General features: G+C 40.6%; 1 protein-coding gene across 1 annotated transcript in view; it reads right to left on the reverse strand.

Moving 5' to 3' along the window:
- DOCK3 (dedicator of cytokinesis 3) overlaps positions 1-18281 on the reverse strand; it is a 246611-nt gene that overhangs the window by 65046 nt on the left and 163284 nt on the right. Inside the window, exons 19-23 of the mRNA XM_061127771.1 lie at positions 16946-17029; positions 15644-15744; positions 14441-14522; positions 4598-4768; positions 1412-1604 (exon numbers count right to left, since the gene is read on the reverse strand). Coding sequence (XP_060983754.1) covers positions 1412-1604; positions 4598-4768; positions 14441-14522; positions 15644-15744; positions 16946-17029 — 631 coding nt within the window. The remainder of the gene's footprint in view (positions 1-1411; positions 1605-4597; positions 4769-14440; positions 14523-15643; positions 15745-16945; positions 17030-18281) is intronic.

Consider the following 18281-nt stretch of genomic DNA (forward strand, 5'->3'; position numbering starts at 1 on the left):
GCAAACCACTGATTTTATCTTCAGTCCAGGAAGTGGTGAAGAGAGAAGTGCTTACCATGAACAGTTACAGGTGGAGAAAAGCTGAATTTCTTAGCGGCAGCTTTAGTCTCAGTAATTCCTTACACAGACAGTGTTAAGCTAAAGCGGGTATTTGCTTTATACTGCAGATGTGTGTAGCTCTGGGCTGAGAAATGATTGTTCTCATACTTTGAAAGTCAAACTTAAAAAAATTTGACCACCAAGAAGTTCTAATTATAATCATTCTAATAATAATTGCTTTGTTAGCATTTTAGGTATATTTCTGTGCCCTAGAAGTTTATTCCACTGTGTGATATTCTGCTTAAAAGACCAGGCTCATGCTGGTTGTAACATCTGACTACTGAATATTTGATCATGTTCAATGTGGTTTCAGGTATGAATCCAGAGGTTCCTTCTGAAAGACAGTCTAGGCTGCTGATTTTATTATATTGCCATTTTTTTCCTAGTATTTTTTTATTTTTCTGACTGTACTGGATCTTAGCTGTGGCATGTGGGATCTAGTTCCCAGACCAGGGATTGAACCCAGACCCCCTGCACTGAGAGTGTGGAGTCTTAGCCACTGGCTAAACTCTTAGCCACCAGCAGGAACTCCCTGATAGTATTTTGTTTGTCAGGCTTTCTTGATCTCTTTTGGAGTGTGGTGTGCTCAGTTGCTCAGTAGTGTCCAACTCCCTGCCACCAGTGCCATGGACTGTAGCCTGCCAGGATCCTCTGGATGTGGGATTTCTCAGGCAAGAACACTGGAGTGGGTTGCCATTTCCCCCTCCAGGGAAACTTCCCTTCCCAGTGATTGAACCTGCGTCTCTTACGTCTCCTGCATTGGCAGGCAGGTTCTTTACCACTATTTAGAGTGTGGAGGGCTCCCTATCTATCTCTTTGTCTAACCTTTAGAGGCTCCTCCAAAGAAAGGAAAAGGAATCTATCTGTCCGGCGAGGCAAGGAAACAAAGTGCAGTGGGTCCTCAGGGCCTCCTTTCAGGGTTTCTTTTCTTCCCTTGACTCATCCTACCTTCTTGGGCTAGACCCTTCTCTCTTGCTCCCCTTCCCTTCCCTCTGCTTTTTCATCTTACTGTGGCTGTGGCAGACCCCTTTCTTGGCAGCTGGCTAGATTTATGGGCCTGGAGGTTGCTCTGCAGGCCACCTCATGTGGGTCCCTAGAAATAAGCTGTGAGGGAGGCAGTAGGCCTAGGTTTCGGCTGCATTTTCTAACGGAGCTTACCAAAAACTCTGCATTTTAAGGTCCACTGACCTCTCACATGATGGCTGGTAAAGCTGATCCTTTGATTACTACTTGGCCAATACCCTGATAAGGAAGAAAGGTGAGTCTGACTGTCATCCCAGCTTGATTTACCTGAGAAAGAAACTTGATTTACCTGAGAAAGAAAATAGGCGGCTATCCACAGTTCTGGCGATGGACTGCAGCTTCACCACATCCATTGACTGCCCAATGTGTACAGTGCTGGGCATGCTCCCCAGAGTCCCTCTCACAAACTCCGCCACCTCCTGCACAGTGAACATCTGCAGGAGCTCATCAAAGATGGTTGGGAAGGAGTTGAGGAGTGCAGCCTGCAGAAGCACGTGAAGGTCTGGTTAGCTCAGAGTTAGGTCTGCATCTATCGTGTGCTTAGACAATGACACACAGTGGTGAGAGGCTGAGAGGTAACTGCAGCACCCCTGTCTTGAACGGGCTCCTCCCTGGCCTGTGACTCCATCCATCCCCGTAGCAGTCTTGGGGCTGAAGCAGGAGAACCAAAAAGGAAACCAAAACAAGAAAATTTACTGGGATCCAGGCCACTAGAAGCTTTAGAACTTGCCAAGGCATTTGTTGGCAAGAGAAGAATTATATAGAGAAATTAACTCTATAGCTTAACATCCATAGCTGTTTTTGCTCATAAAATGGATTTAACTTATTTGTCTATGATCAAGTTCTTGACTTTCCAATTTCAGCCCCAAATTCAAGCCAGGAAACTCTCAAAGAAAGGAGGTCAAACAGAACTGAGCGCCATCAAGCAGCAGTAGGTGAACTCCATTCACAGTCCTGTAGCCAGCAGCCCAGCTCTGAAAACTGGACCGTTTCCCCAGAATAGTGACATTTATTTGAAACCATGAAATCTGAAGACTTTGTAAATTATTTCCTTCACATGTGATGCCTGGCAGTCTCGTGTAAATCCAAAAAGGAGGGAGAATGTGTGGATTTAGTCAGCCATGAAATCCTGAAGACTGCTGATGATATTGGCCTAGAGTTCAGTGACCTTGATGGACTAGACAAGTGGTCTGTGTGTATATGGAGACTTCTCTCCTAGGATTTCAGCTCTGGGAGACCATGAGGTGGCTTCTTGAGAATAATCAGAGCCTCTGGGAGGCAGAGTAGTTTAGGAGAAAGAGAATGGGTTTTGAAATTGGACAGACATGAGTTTAAATCCCAGCATTACCACTTATCTGCCACATAACCCTGGGTGAGTTACTGCCTAGTCCTCCTTTTTCTCATCTATAAAATGGAGATGAGGCTATCACTTTTCTCCTCATACTGGTATGAAGAAGTTGTTTAGGTACACCAGGTTAATTTCCAGTAGACTGCCTGGCACACGTACCAGGCCTTCAATAAATGCTGGCTCTTGTTCAGTCTCTCTCGTCTAAATGGAAACAGCATGAAGGAGGCTCTTCACACTGCTCAGTCCTCTTAGATTATTAACCCAAGATTTACAAAGGGAAATGGAGTGTTGCCTTGAGATGAGGTGAGAGTGCACTCTTTCTAAGTGGCAGGTTAGGGGAGGGGAGCTGTTTTTCCTGATTGCTTCATCAGGCAGTAAGACACAGTCATTGACTGAGTGAAAATTTATATGGGGCAACAGGTCTGTCACACTGCACTCTATGTTCAGGCCAGGACCATGACTGAATTTCTGTGAATTCTATCTGCAGATTTATAACTCCCTGAGATATCAAGGAGGCCATTTTTCAGTAATGAGAACCAGCATAAAAACTAGATACAAAGACAAAGGGAGGAAGCAGGTATTTCTTCTGGCTGCATCACAAACCTTGCAGGACCTTAGTTCCCTGACCAGGGACTGGTAGTGAAACCAGGGGCCATGTTAATGAAAGTGCCAAGTCCTAACCACTGGACTGTTAGGGAATTCCTGGAAAAGCAGGTAATATTTCACAATCAACGACCAACAGTAACTGATTTGCCCTCTTAAATGGTGAAATTTTCTAATCTCATGGCACCAGGACAGAAGGACACTTGCACCGTAACATCTCCTACTGGTCAGAATCAAAGACATAAAGTCTGACTGAATTGTATACTTGCTGAGGGTTCTGAAACTCATGAAACCTAAGCCTGGTACCAAAGCAGCAGGTCTGATTCTGACTCAGGTCTAAGCTGAGCATAGTTCTAAGCTATTTATCCTGATGTGGGAGGGACGTGCTATTGAGAAGAGGGCATTGCTGAGCTCTCAGAAAGCAAATCTGCCCTGCTCTGCTAGCTACCTCTGAGCTCCCCAGATCTCCACAGGCTCAGAGATGAGTAGGTGTCCTGGGCCTTGGCTGGCAGGAACTGATAGATTAGGGGAGAGAGATGACTGGCCTGGGGTATTCAAGAGGGGAGACCATGGAAGGAGGCTTTCTTATAGAGATACCTGGTGACCTTGATGTATTCCACTTTTATAGAGGCTATCTCCCAGCTGCTCTTTTGTTCTCTGGGCCAAGGGGTCTATGGGCAACTGGAATCTAGAGGCAACATAGGAGCAAGTGGAAAACAAAAAAAAATTGGACTATTCTAATCTTAAAGGAGATATTTAAACATATATTTGTGCTAACAGACCTAGCAGTGACTAAATGAACGGATGTGAGAGAGGCTGTCTAGTCTCTGTTCATAAGTTTTGATGAAATAATTGCCTTCAAAAAATCAAAGAAGTGTAATTTATTAGATACAATCTTGACATTTATCTGGAAGAAAAAAAATAACCTCTTTGTGACTGGGGTAACGAACAATACCCTTGATCCCTTCTAGGGTATGGGTGCGTGGGAAAGGTAACTGATTAACTGACCAGACATATTTAATATAAGGAAGCAAACTTCCTTTCCACAGTACTATTTCTAATAGAATCTAACCCTAATTCTTAGCCAAAGTTTTCTAGTTATTTCTGCTGTTTTCAACCTATTTCACTCTTAACTGCTAGAATGGACCAATACTAACCTGAGGTTGTTAAAATTCATCAAGTTGACTAGGAAATAAAATTCTCTATGCATTCTGAATATCCTTTATAAATAAGATGTTCATGTACAACTAATAGTATGGTAGCTAAATAAATCTGGTCAAAAGAGGGCAAAGTTGAGCTTCTTCACCATAAAGACACGAGGCTGTTTTATATTTGGAAGCTGGGACACAGTTGGCTTTGAAGTAAAAACAGCATTTTATTCTAGCAGGTATTTCCTTATACCTCAGCTCTTACCCGAAACATAGAAACCTGGCAGGGCTTTGACTCTGGAAGCCAGAGGACAAAGAAACCACCTGCTAAGACAGATAAGAAGCCAGCAGCAAAACTTTCCTGCAGCTCACAGACCTGAGTGAAAAGGAGTGTTTCTGAATTTCTGCTGTCCAGACTGAGCACAAACCGGATGGACTGGAAAAGCTCTTGGATGCTGGACCGGAACTGTTCCTCTTCCATTCCACAGGTGGCACGTGAGTACAAGATCCTCGACTGCACGATAAACTTGAAAAGGTACTCCAACGCCTGGAGGTGTGGGAGAAAGAGGGATAGAGAGGTGTTAGAGATGGGCTTCCCAGGTGGCGCTAGTGGTAAAGAACCCGCCTGCCAATGCAGGAGACATAAGAGACATGGGTTCAGTCCCTGCGTCGGGAAAATTCCCCTGGAGGAGCGCATGGCAACCCACTCTAATATTCTTGCCTGGAGAATCCCACAGACAGAGGAGCCTGGCAGGCTATAGACTATAGGGTCGCAAAGAGTTAGACGCGATTGAAACAACTTAGCACGTAAAGATGGTCAGAAACTAATATATGAAGGAGTGAAGGGTAGAGTACCAGCAAATTATATACTGAAATCGAGAGATGGACATTTCCAACTTTGTAGATAAGCATTTTAATAGTTTTTAAAATTTTTATTGGCATATGGTTGATTTACAATGTTGTGTTGTGCTAGTTTCAGGTATATAGCAAAGTGACTCAGTTTATATACATATATATTCTTTTTTTTAAGATTCTTTTCCCATGTTGGCCATTACAGAGTATTAAGTAGAGTTCCCTGTGCTATACAGCAGGTTATTATTACTTATCTCTTTTATACACAGTAGGGAAGTACTTTAATTTTTTTAAATTAGAAAAATGTTTTTTACTTTAATTTTTAAAACCTTTCCTCAAAAGTCCAAATGGTCCTTGAGCAGCAAGTATCTATGTACTGAGAGAATCGCCAAATTATTTCATGTAGCTGTGGAAGTGAATAACCACAGACTATTATGGAAGCAGCTGAATTCAAGAAGATACTGGATCAAAAGAAAATTAAATTTCTCTCATTTTTCTCAGGTCTAGAAATAAAAGGTTACAAAGGCAATGATATAAGAACCTCTCTTAAATTTATTCCAAGAAGGAAGAGTACTTTAAGAAGTCGTCTGCATCTTTGAGAAACAGCTGGCACCTGACATGTGCCAGCCATCTCACCAGGGGTCCAGTTTGGAGAAAATCGGTCTCTAGTTGCACAGGAGCTGGCAGACCCAACACACCCATTCACCATCTTCTCCTGGACCAGGATACCTGTCATCAACAGTTTATGAACAAGACAGGAGACAAAACTCCCATAACATGTGTTGGGAGCAGAATCTGATTCTGAGGAGCTCCTGGAGGTTGGCCCATGCTTATGAGCTGAGTAATTCTCTTTTAAGAGAATTCAAGATTATATACATTCTAATCAAAGAAAGGCTAAAGATCTCCCAGACACTGGAAAGGCAGAGTCATGGAGCATTGTGGAAAAACTTATCCAAGGATGAAATATGGAGCTCTGGTGACCTCTTCAAAGAAGCTTTCCCTAAACTCTTGATGTGAAGTAAAACCTCCTCTCCAGCCATTCTATGCCAAGATCCTATTTATTTCTTTAATGGCATAATTACTTTTTTTCCTCACTGACTTTGTATGTTTATCTTTGTGTGGTTTATCTCTCAGACATGTTTATTGTCTGCCTTTTCCCCACTTGAATGGAGGTGCTATCAAGGCCGAACCTTTCTGTGTGGGTTCCTGCTGAATCCCTAGTGGGTAACACAATGTTTCACACATGGCAGGTATCAAGCAATATTGGCTGAATGAATGACTCTTAGAAGAAAACTAAGATACCATCTCCAATGCCTTAAGCAATTAATTTCTGAACTGAGACAGAACTTTTTGCATTTAACTTCACGTGTACCCCTCAATTATGCAGGGAACCTCACAGCCGCTGCGGTTCAGAGAAGAACAGAACCCAGGCTCTACCCTCACATTACACTTGGCACTCTGTTCTACACTTGTGTTTCAGCCTGATTCCCTTTAGGACACAGGGGATGTGTTCTTCCAGGGAAGAAGGCAGTCTTACTCCTCTCTGCATCTCAGCAGCCATGACATGCTGGTTGCTCAGCCAACACGTATCGTATGAAGGTCAGAAGTGAGACTTGTGGCCTCAGGTTTTTACAGAATGTGCTGAGAACAGGCACGGAAAATACAGATTTATGATTTGATTTTGCCTCTTTATTTATTTTTTTTGTTGTTGTTGCTGTTTCTTTTAGCTTTTTTTTTTTTATTAGTTGGAGGCTAATTAATTCACAACATTTCAGTGGGTTTTGTCATACATTGATATGAATCAGCCATGGATTTACACGTATTCCCCATCCCGATCCCCGCTCCCACCTCCCTCTCCACCCGATTCCTCTGGGTCTTCCCAGTGCACCAGGCCGGAGCACTTGTCTCATGCATCCCACCTGGGCTGGCGATCTGTTTCACCATAGATAGTATACATGCTGTTCTTTTGAAATATCCCACCCTCACATTCTCCCACAGAGTTCAAAAGTCTGTTCTGTATTTCTGTGTCTCTTTTTCTGTTTTGCATATAGGGTTATCGTTACCATCTTTCTAAATTCCATATATATGTGTTAGTATGCTGTAATGTTCTTTATCTTTCTGGCTTACTTCACTCTGTATAATGGGCTCCAGCTTCATCCATCTCATTAGGACTGGTTCAAATGAATTCTTTTTAATGGCTGAGTAATATTCCATGGTGTATATGTACCATAGCTTCCTTATCCATTCATCTGCTGATGGATATCTAGGTTGCTTCCATGTCCTGGCTATTATAAACAGTGCTGCGATGAACATTGGGGTGCACGTGTCTCTTTCAGATCTGGTTTCCTCAGTGTGTATGCCCAGAAGTGGGATTGCTGGGTCATATGGCAGTTCTATTTCCAGTTTTTTAAGAAATCTCCACACTGTTCTCCATAGCGGCTGTACTAGTTTGCATTCCCACCAACAGTGTAAGAGGGTTCCCTTTTCTCCACACCCTCTCCAGCATTTATTGCTTGTAGACTTTTGGATAGGAGCCATCCTGACTGGTGTGTAATGGTACCTCATTGTGGTTTTGATTTGCATTTCTCTGATAATGAGTGATGTTGAGCATCTTTTCATGTGTTTGTTAGCCATCTGTATGTCTTCTTTGGAGAAATGTCTGTTTAGTTCTTTGGCCCATTTTTTGATTGGGTCATTTATTTTTCTGGAATTGAGCTGCAGGAGTTGCTTGTATATTTTTGAGATTAATCCTTTGTCTGTTTCTTCATTTGCTATTATTTTCTCCCAATCTGAGGGCTGTCTTTTCACCTTACTTATAGTTTCCTTTGTAGTGCAAAAGCTTTTAAGTTTCATTAGGTCCCATTTGTTTAGTTTTGCTTTTATTTCCAATATTCTGGGAGGTGGGTCATAGAGGATCTTGCTGTGATTTATGTCGGAGAGTGTTTTGCCTATGTTCTCCTCTAGGAGTTTTATAGTTTCTGGTCTTACATTTAGATCTTTAATCCATTTTGAGTTTATTTTTGTGTATGGTGTTAGAAAGTGTTCTAGTTTCATTCTTTTACAAGTGGTTGACCAGTTTTCCCAGCACCACTTGTTAAAGAGGTTGTCTTTTTTCCATTGTATATCCTTGCCTCCTTTGTCAAAGATAAGGTGTCCATAGGTTCGTGGATTTATCTCTGGGCTTTCTATTCTGTTCCATTGATCTATATTTCTGTCTTTGTGCCAGTACCATACTGTCTTGATGACTGTGGCTTTGTAGTAGAGTCTGAAGTCAGGCAGGTTGATTCCTCCAGTTCCATTCTTCTTTCCCAAGATTACTTCGGCTATTCGAGGTTTTTTGTATTTCCATACAAATTGTGAAATTCTTTGGTCTAGTTCTGTGAAAAATACCGTTGGTAGCTTGATAGGGATTGCATTGAATCTATAGATTGCTTTGGGTAGAATAGCCATTTTGACAATATTGATTCTTCCAATCCATGAACACGGTATGTTTCTCCATCTGTTTGTGTCCTCTTTGATTTCTTTCATCAGTGTTTTATAGTTTTCTATGTATAGGTCTTTTGTTTCTTTAGGTAGATATACTCCTAAGTATTTTATTCTTTTTGTTGCAATGGTGAATGGTATTGTTTCCTTAATTTCTCTTTCTGTTTTTTCATTGTTAGTATATAGGAATGCAAGGGATTTCTGTGTGTTAATTTTATATCCTGCAACTTTACTATATTCATTGATTAGCTCTAGTAATTTTCTGGTAGAGTCTTTAGGGTTTTCTATGTAGAGGATCATGTCATCTGCAAACAGCGAGAGTTTCACTTCTTCTTTTCCTATCTGGATTCCTTTTACTTCTTTTTCTGCTCTGATTGCTGTGGCCAAAACTTCCAACACTATGTTGAATAGTAGTGGTGAGAGTGGGCACCCTTGTCTTGTTCCTGATTTCAGGGGAAATGCTTTCAATTTTTCACCATTGAGGGTGATGCTTGCTGTGGGTTTGTCATATATAGCTTTTATTATGTTGAGGTATGTTCCTTCTATTCCTGCTTTTTGGAGAGTTTTAATCATAAATGAGTGTTGAATTTTGTCAAAGGCTTTCTCTGCATCTATTGAGATAATCATATGGTTTTTATCTTTCAATTTGTTAATGTGGTGTATTACATTGATTGATTTGCGGATATTAAAGAATCCTTGCATTCCTGGGATAAAGCCCACTTGGTCATGGTGTATGATTTTTTTAATATGTTGTTGGATTCTGTTTGCTAGAATTTTGTTAAGGATTTTTGCATCTATGTTCATCAGTGATATTGGCCTGTAGTTTTCTTTTTTGGTGGCATCTTTGTCTGGTTTTGGAATTAGGGTGATGGTGGCCTCATAGAATGAGTTTGGAAGCTTACCTTCATCTGCAATTTTCTGGAAGAGTTTGAGTAAGATAGGTGTTAGCTTTTCTCTAAATTTTTGGTAGAATTCAGCTGTGAAGCCACCTGGTCCTGGGCTTTTGTTTGCTGGAAGATTTTTGATTACAGTTTCGATTTCCTTGCTTGTGATGGGTCTGTTAAGATCTTCTATTTCTTCCTGGTTCAGTTTTGGAAAGTTATACTTTTCTAAGAATTTGTCCATTTCATCCAAGTTGTCCATTTTATTGGCATAGAGCTGCTGGTAGTAGTCTCTTATGATCCTTTGTATTTCAGTGTTGTCTGTGGTGATCTCTCCATTTTCATTTCTAATTTTGTTAATTTGGTTCTTCTCTCTTTGCTTCTTAATGAGTATTGCTAATGGTTTGTCAATTTTGTTTATTTTTTCAAAAAACCAGCTTTTAGCTTTGTTGATTTTTGCTATGGTCTCTTTAGTTTCTTTTGCATTTATTTCTGCCCTGATTTTTAAGATTTCTTTCCTTCTGCTAACCCTGGGGTTCTTCATTTCTTCCTTCTCTAATTGCTTTAGGTGTAGAGTTAGGTTATTTATTTGGTTTTTTTCTTGTTTCTTGATGTAAGCCTGTAATGCTATGAACCTTCCCTTTAGCACTGCTTTTACAGTGTCCCATAGGTTTTGGGTTGTTGTGTTTTCATTTTCATTCATTTCTGTACATATTTTGATTTCTTTTTTGATTTCTTCTATGATTTGTTGGTTATTCAGAAGCATGTTATTTAGCCTCCATATGTTTGAAGTTTTAACAATTTTTTTTCCTGTAATTGAGATCTAATCTTACTGCACTGTGGTCAGAAAAGATGACTGGAATGATTTCAATTTCTGTGAATTTTCCAAGACCAGATTTATGGCCCAGGATGTGATCTATTCTGGAGAAGGTTCCGTGTGCACTTGAGAAAAAGGTGAAGTTGATTGTTTTGGGGTGAAATGTCCTATAGATATCAATTAGGTCTAGCTGGTCCATTGTGTCATTTAAGGTTTGCGTTTCCTTGTTAATTTTCTGTTTAGTTGATCTATCCATAGTTGTGAGTGGGGTATTAAAGTCTCCCACTATTATTGTGTTACTATTAATTTCCTCTTTCATACTCGTTAGTGTTTGCCGTACATATTGCGGTGCTCCTATGTTGGGTGCATATATATTTATAATTGTTATATCATCTTCTTCGATTGATCCTTTGATCATTATGTAGTGTCCTTCTTTGTCTCTTTTCACATCCTTTATTTGAAAGTCTATTTTATCTGATATGAGTATTGCGACTCCTGCTTTCTTTTGGTCTCCATTTGCATGAAATATTTTTTTCCAGCCCTTCACTCTTAGTCTGTATGTGTCTCTTGTTTTGAGGTGGGTCTCTTGTAGACAGCATATATAGGGGTCTTGTTTTTGTGTCCATTCAGCCAATCTTTGTCTTTTGGTTGGGGCATTCAACCCATTTACATTTAGGGTAATTATTGATAGGTGTGGTTCCGTTGCCATTTACTTTGTTGTTTTGGGTTCACGTTTATACAACCTTTCTGCATTTCCTGTCTAGAGAAGATCCTTTAGCATTTGTTGAAGAGCTGGTTTGGTGGTGCTGAATTCTCTCAGCTTTTGCTTATCTGTAAAGCTTTTGAATTCTCCTTCATATCTGAATGAGATCCTTGCTGGATACAGTAATCTAGGTTGTAGGTTATTCTCTTTCATTACTTTCAGTACGTCCTGCCATTCCCTTCTGGCCTGGAGGGTTTCTATTGATAGATCAGCTGTTATCCTTATGGGAATCCCTTTGTGTGTTATTTGTTGTTTCTCCCTTGCTGCTTTTAATATTTGTTCTTTGTGTTTGATCTTTGTTAATTTGATTAATATGTGTCTTGGGGTGTTTCGCCTTGGGTTTATCCTGTTTGGGACTCTCTGGGTTTCTTGAACTTGGGTGGCTATTTCCTTCCCCATTTTAGGGAAGTTTTCAGCTATTATCTCCTCGAGTATTTTCTCATGGCCTTTCTTTTTGTCTTCTTCTTCTGGAACTCCTATGATTCGAATGTTGGGGCGTTTCACAGTGTCCCAGAGGTCCCTGAGGTTGTCCTCATTTCTTTTGATCCTTTTTTCTTTTTTCCTCTCTGCTTCATTTATTTCCACCATTTTATCTTCTACCTCACTTATCCTATCTTCTGCCTCCATTATTCTACTCTTGGTTCCCTCCAAAGTGTTTTTGATCTCATTCATTGCATTATTCATTTTTAATTGACTCTTTTTTATTTCTTCTAGGTCTTTATTAAACATTTCTTGTATCTTTTCAATCTTTGTTTCCAGGCTATTTATCTGTAACTCCATTTTGTTTTCAAGATTTTGGATCATTTTTATTATCAATATTCTAAATTCTTTTTCAGGTAGATTCCCTATCTCCTCCTCTTTTGTTTGACTTGGTGGGCATTTTTCATGTTCCTTTACCTGTTGGGTATTTCTTTGCCTTTTCATCTTGTTTAGATTGCTGTATCTGGAGTGGGCTTTCTGTATTCTGGAGGTCTGTGGTTCCTTTTTATTGTGGAGGATTAACCCAGTGGGTGGGGTTAGACGATTGGCTTGTCAAGGTTTCCTGGTTAGGGAAGCTTGCGTCAGTGTTCTGGTGCATGGAACTTGATTTCTTCTCTTTGGAGAGCAATGGAGTGCCCAGTAATGAGTTTTGAGATGGGTCTATGTGTTAGGTGTGACCTTGGGCAGCCTGTATGTTGATGTTCAGGGCTATGTTCCTGCGTTGCTGGAGAATTTGCGTGGTATGTCTTGCTCTAAAACTTATTGGCTCTTGGGTGGTGGTTGGTTTCAGTGTAGGTATGGAGGCTTTTGAACAGTCACTTATTACTTAAAGTTCCATGTAGTCAGGAGTTTTCTGGTGTTCTCAGGTTTTGGGCTTAAGTCTCCTGCCTCTGGATTTCAGTTTTATTCTTCCTGTAGTCTCAGGACTTCTCCAACTATACAGACCTGATAAGAAAACTTCTAGGTTAATGGCTAAAAGATTCTCCCCCGTTAGGGAGACCCAGAGAGGTTCACAGAGTTACATGAAGAAGAGGAGAGGGAGGAGGGAGATAGAGATGAGCAGGAGGAGAAAAAGGGGGACTCAAGAGGAGAGAGACAGATCTACACAGCTGTCTGTTCCCAGAGTGTTCTCCGTAGCCCAGTCACCTACAAAGATTCACAGAATTGGATTGGGAAGAGAAGGGGAAAGGAGGAAAGAGAGGTGTTCTGAGGTAGAAAACAGAGAGTCAAGATTGGGAGAGAATAATCTTCGGTTTAAAAATAGGGCTTCTCTCTCTTTTTTTTTTTTTGTAAGGTTATAGTGTATTGAAAATGAAAATTAAGGAGTAGTAGAGGAGTACTAGAGGACTTTAAAAGAAATAAGAGAGAAAGAAAAATAGAAAATAGAAGAGAAAAAGGAAAGAGAAAAAAAAAAGAAGAAAAAAAAAAAAGAAAAAAAAATTTTTTTTTCCCCCTAATTAAAAACATCGTAAAAATCTATGGAAATGAAAGTTAAGGAGTAATGGGGGAGTAATAGGGGATTTTAAAGGAAAATAAAAGAGAAAAAATTAAAAAAGAAAAAAAAAAGAGAAAAAAGTAAAATTATATCTAGGAGTTTCTCTGGAGCTGTTGCGGTCAGTGTGGGTTCGGCTCAGTTTCAGATAGCTCCTCGTTCCAGCTTACGCTTCTCGATATCTACAGGCCCCTTCCGGTGTAGTTGGTGTTTTCTAGAGGGATTTTAATCTGTTGCACCAGTCCCTTCTGAAGCGGTTCCCTTTGTTTATTTGGCTTCTGTTTGCCGGTCTCTTCAGAGCCTCATTTCCGCCCTGACACAGGCGGGCGGAGGTGGACTCTTATTCAGGTAGCTAGTTCCGTCACTCTACGGGGAGGGGCTGGCGCCGCGGGGACGGGCTGGCGCTGCCGGGAGGGGCTGACGCTGCTTTCTCCGTCTGAGCTGCTCAGGCTCCCGGCTGTTCTATAAGGAGCGCGCCCGCGCTGCGCGAGGTTCCAGCCCTCGGGTGTTCCACAAAAGCGTGGAACGATGATGCTTAGGAGAATATATGTTTGAACTGTTACCACACGAATAACACAAGCATAGGCCCACTAATACTTAAGAGCAGATGATGAGATATTCAAAGAAGACAGAGAAAAAGCAGAACTACTTTGCTGCCATTCTTCTTTTATTACTAACTAGAAAGGGTGGGAAAGACACGGTTAAAAAGTATCTTAAAAAAAGTGACTCAAGAACAAGAAAAGACAGGGATGAAAGGAAAGAAAGAAAACATGAACTTTCTTTAAGTGAGTTCTCAGAGGATATGAGTTTTTTTTTAAAAAAAAATAGTTAATATGGAGAACTGCTAAGCAAGAGAGGAATCAACATTCTCATAGGTGGTTCTCTACAGCAGAAGCAGCAGTCATGAGAAAACGAGTTACCAGAAAGTGTAGCTAACTCACAGTGAGGGCGGTCCCCTGCAAAGGGGAGCTGTCCAGCACTGCAAAGGGCTGCCTGATGCTGGTTTTAAGATTACCTTCTCAACATATCCACATACAGTGCATTCACTCAGTTCTTTTTACTTAAAACAGTTATATAAAATACAATATTCAGTAAATACTGAAGAAGGGGAAAGTATTAGATAATCTTATTTCTAGTCAATGTTGGCTTATTTCTAACCAACATTGGCTTAGAAGGAGATACGATACTTTAGCCAGTGGAAGCAAAGACTGGCACTAAGGGTAGAAGCAAGGCAGTGGGGATGACCACGAGCCACAGGTACATCATCCCTCCCTGCTGCTCTCAGATAAAATTATGAGGAATAAAGACCTTTTAGGGCAAAACCTAAGGGAGGAAAGGGCAGTCAGGTGGATCAGGGCAGTCATTCCACGCTGTCTACACTTGTCCCGCACTCTACTCCTCGGAGGTTACTTGCAAAGTTCTGCAGGGGTGGGCCCTTCTCAGGACATTACCCGCATGGCTTCTTGAATGTGGTCCTGCCGAATCAGTTCTGCTGAGCAGTCCATGTACCACTTCAAACAGCGGATTAGCTCCCTGGGAAAAAGAACAGTCCCAGAAACCCCACTTTAATCCAAAAGCAATGCAGCCTGAAATACCTGCAGTCCTAAATTAGCCATAGAGGAAATAATATATTGCTGACAAACTAGAATGGAGCGATGGATTCATTACAGCTATGGAATCTTTAGACCACCTGAGACCAGATAACACTCCTGACCAAGAGATGCCACATTTCAATCAGCAGTTGGAGTCATTCTTTCCCACTTCCCCTGAGACACATTTCGTTTGATTACAATCAAGTTTTCCCAAAGTCATGGACTGGATGTGTGTTTTCTTTGTTGAAAACTGCTAAGTCTCCAGAATATACAACAATGACTAGTAAATAGCAGACTCTGAATAAAGGTGTATGGTCCCATGTGCCCCTCCTTGTCATCCCAATCATCTTATTTCCCTAGGACCAAGTTAACTGAGTGGCATGGGACTACAGGGTCAGAAGGTCTACACATATACATGGCCAAAGAATTCAGAGGTCAAGAGAACAGGCCCTCTGCAGACAGCAGGGTTCACATCTGGAGCATATCAGTCTCAAGCTCTGCATCCTCGAGCAAGTTATATGAGCTCTCTGTCCTCACTCTTTTCACTTAAAATATAGGAAACAATAGTACATCTCAAATTACTGTGAATTCTAATGAGATGACACATGTAAAATCTATAGCAGAGTGCCTGCTCTCTCTCTCTCAAAGTATCAGAGTCCAGTGATTCCACAGCTTCACCACCCTTCAGGTTTTATCTCTTCAAAACTTATGTTCATTCCATAGAATAACACGGAGACTTTAAAAATTGCTCTAATGGCTTTAGATAAACTGTGAGTGCTTCCCATGTTTACTCTTTGTATTATCTCTTTTACTGACTGTCTTTTCTTTCCTTTGATATTTATTTGTGGGTGCTATATTTAGCTATTCATGCTTCTCACTGAAAAAACAAGACATTTTTAGCAGCTCTTCCATCATTTCTTAGAAGGAAAAGTATGAAAACTATGTAATAAACTATAGTATAAAATGTCAGCAGAAAGCCCACAGCTAACATCATTCTCAATGGTAAAAGCCTATCTTTCTAGTCAAACACAAATCCTAATGATGATGCCAAATGCAACTTACTTGTATGCCAGGGCTCCAGCAAAGTGCTTCTGGATGTATGTGTCCATTACAGGTCGGAAGTGGAAATATTTGATGTCTCGGAGCAGGTTGATGATGAATACCTGGGAGAGACAAGGTGTAGCAGAATTCAGCAGAGGTCTCAAACCTACCCCCAGAAGGAAACAACTCTTGATTCTTCAAGGAATGGCAAACTACAAGTGTTTTCTCCAGTGTTTCCAGTGAATGTAAGACTGCCATTCTGGGTATGTATTTTTGTCATGTTTGTTCTATTGCTAACAACCCTGGCCTCCCATTCCAAACTTGGGACTCATTTGTCAACACCAGTGACTCTGACCTTCTCTCTTCACAATAATGCTCAGTGGTACAATATGGACCAAGTAAAGAAAAAACAATATCTGTGATGGTGGCACAAACATTAAGGTGTCTCAAAAACTTGGAAAAGAGAGAAAAAAATATTGCCCTCTGAGCCAAATCATCCTACGGAAGTTTGCACCCTTCAGAAATTAGGGTTGGTTGGCCAGGGAGGCAAGAAGAAAAGTCAGAGAAACAAACTTTGCAAAATACCACTCTAACTCTTGCCTCTGCTGCTCATCTATCATACAGACTTTAAAGTATCTGGTTGCCCTTGAACACACAGCCCTCCTGGAGGACTGGACATGTTCAACAAAATGCACTAAATATTCAGATCACTGTCTTTTCTCACTGAGCAACCTTCTGAGACTCTGGTTCCCAGACAACTGCTTACAGGGAGAGGGTGTGACGCTCAGACCAGCACAGAGAGTCTGCTTTTCCTGGTGGTTATATCCTTTGTTTTTAATAGTTATTTACTTGGCTGTGCTGGGTCTTAGCTGCAGCACACAGGATCTTTAGTTGTGGTATGTGGGATCTAGTTCCCTGAACAAGTATTGAAACCAGGCCCCTTGCATTGGGAGTGCAGTCTTAACCACTGGACCACCAGAAAAATTTCTGTATCCTACTTTGTAAGTGGAAAACGAGCTGTCTTGTTTCCTTTATTGGTCTCTGGGCCTTTTGCTGGTGTAGGTCACTATTTCAGGGGTGAGGCAACCCTGCGATAGTGGTGAGACTGAGTATCAAAACCACAAAGCAGAGGTCCAGATTTGATCATGTAGAGATGTTCCAGGTAGGCAGGTTGTTGGTCTTCCTTGGCGACACTCATCAGTCCCTTTCCTGTTGGGAACATCTATATCTTGTGCTGACTCACTCAAATAAACTGCTTTCCTCAGATTTTTAAAAAGTATGTGACAGGAATAATCAATAAAAATCAGGAAAGGTAAGACTTACCAAAGACTGAAATACCAGCAGGCCATATTTCTCTGTGTTATCATCCAAAATCACAAAGAGTGTATCTAAGATGTCCTGCAGAAACTGCAACAGCATAAAAACCAGAGGGCTCAGGTCTTAGGACCTTGGACACACAGTCAGACGTTCAAACACCAATGAATTTATCTCCCAAACAAACAAAATAAAAAATCTCCTAAGACCTCAAACTACCACTTAAAAATAACCTGGTATTCCATCTCCACCTAGCTAAGAAATAACTAGGTGGACTTTGGGTGTTTGATTATAGCCCAAAGGGCCCTAAGAGAGACCTAGAGAGGCTCTTCCTGTTGGGTAAGTGCTAAACTTATAAGGAAAGAGCAATTACCTAGAAAATTTAGACCACCCATGAAGAACGGCAATCTTGAAATGAAGACAATCTAAGTGATTTGGATGCCAAATTCATTTTGAGAGAAAGTGTTTACTTTCCTGGGACCCCAAAATTCAGTAGTCTCTTACTGTCTACTATGACCTAACTCTGTAGATGACATCTGGATAAGGATGTGACAAGCTAGGCCTTACCTACAGAAACTTATTTTTTGGTCTAGAAATTAGTATCCCAGGAGAAGAGAGAATGCAGCTGATAAGGGCTGTCAAAGAGGGTAAAAGATCTGGAGACAACATTTTTCTTTTTTTGAGCAGGTGCCTTTTTCTTTCTAAGATGCAAAAGTCCAGGGAGAGAATAATAAATATTCATGGATGCTCCCAGTCTTCAAAAATCAAACCTAATACTCTGTCGGTCAAAAAGCAATTTAATGATAATAATGTTTACAACTTGTTTCAAAATAACCTAAGGTAGAAGGCATGGATGAGGGATTTGTGGGCAGGACTGGCCAGGGGTTGGTGACAGTCAGAGATGAATGACAGCGACATGTAGGGTTATTTATTCTGTCTGCATCTTTGGATGCTTGAAATTTTCCAATAAGAAGTAAAAATAATTAAAATGCTAGCATATTCCCTTTACATTCTCTCCTGGCTGGCTTGAGACAAATATTGATGCTAAAACCAGAAATGCTGGTAGGATGTTCTCTTGTCAGGAATGAATGTTAACAACTCATCCTTAAAAAGATCACAGAGCTTTCATAGTATGTGGTCTGTTCTACTGGTGAAATTTTTAATATGTTTAGAAGGAAAAAATGTCCTGAGTGTAAATTTATTTTAAGTTTCAAAACTAGTTTGTATAAAGTTTGAAAAGCTTGTTAGTATAAAGAGTTCTTTTAAAAATTTATGATTCTCTGATCAATTAACACAAAATTCATACAAGACTTCATAAAAGTACAAAGAAATACACAGACTTTAA

Source organism: Dama dama, chromosome 24 (assembly GCF_033118175.1).
Source record: "Dama dama isolate Ldn47 chromosome 24, ASM3311817v1, whole genome shotgun sequence".
Lineage (NCBI taxonomy): Eukaryota > Metazoa > Chordata > Mammalia > Artiodactyla > Cervidae > Dama > Dama dama.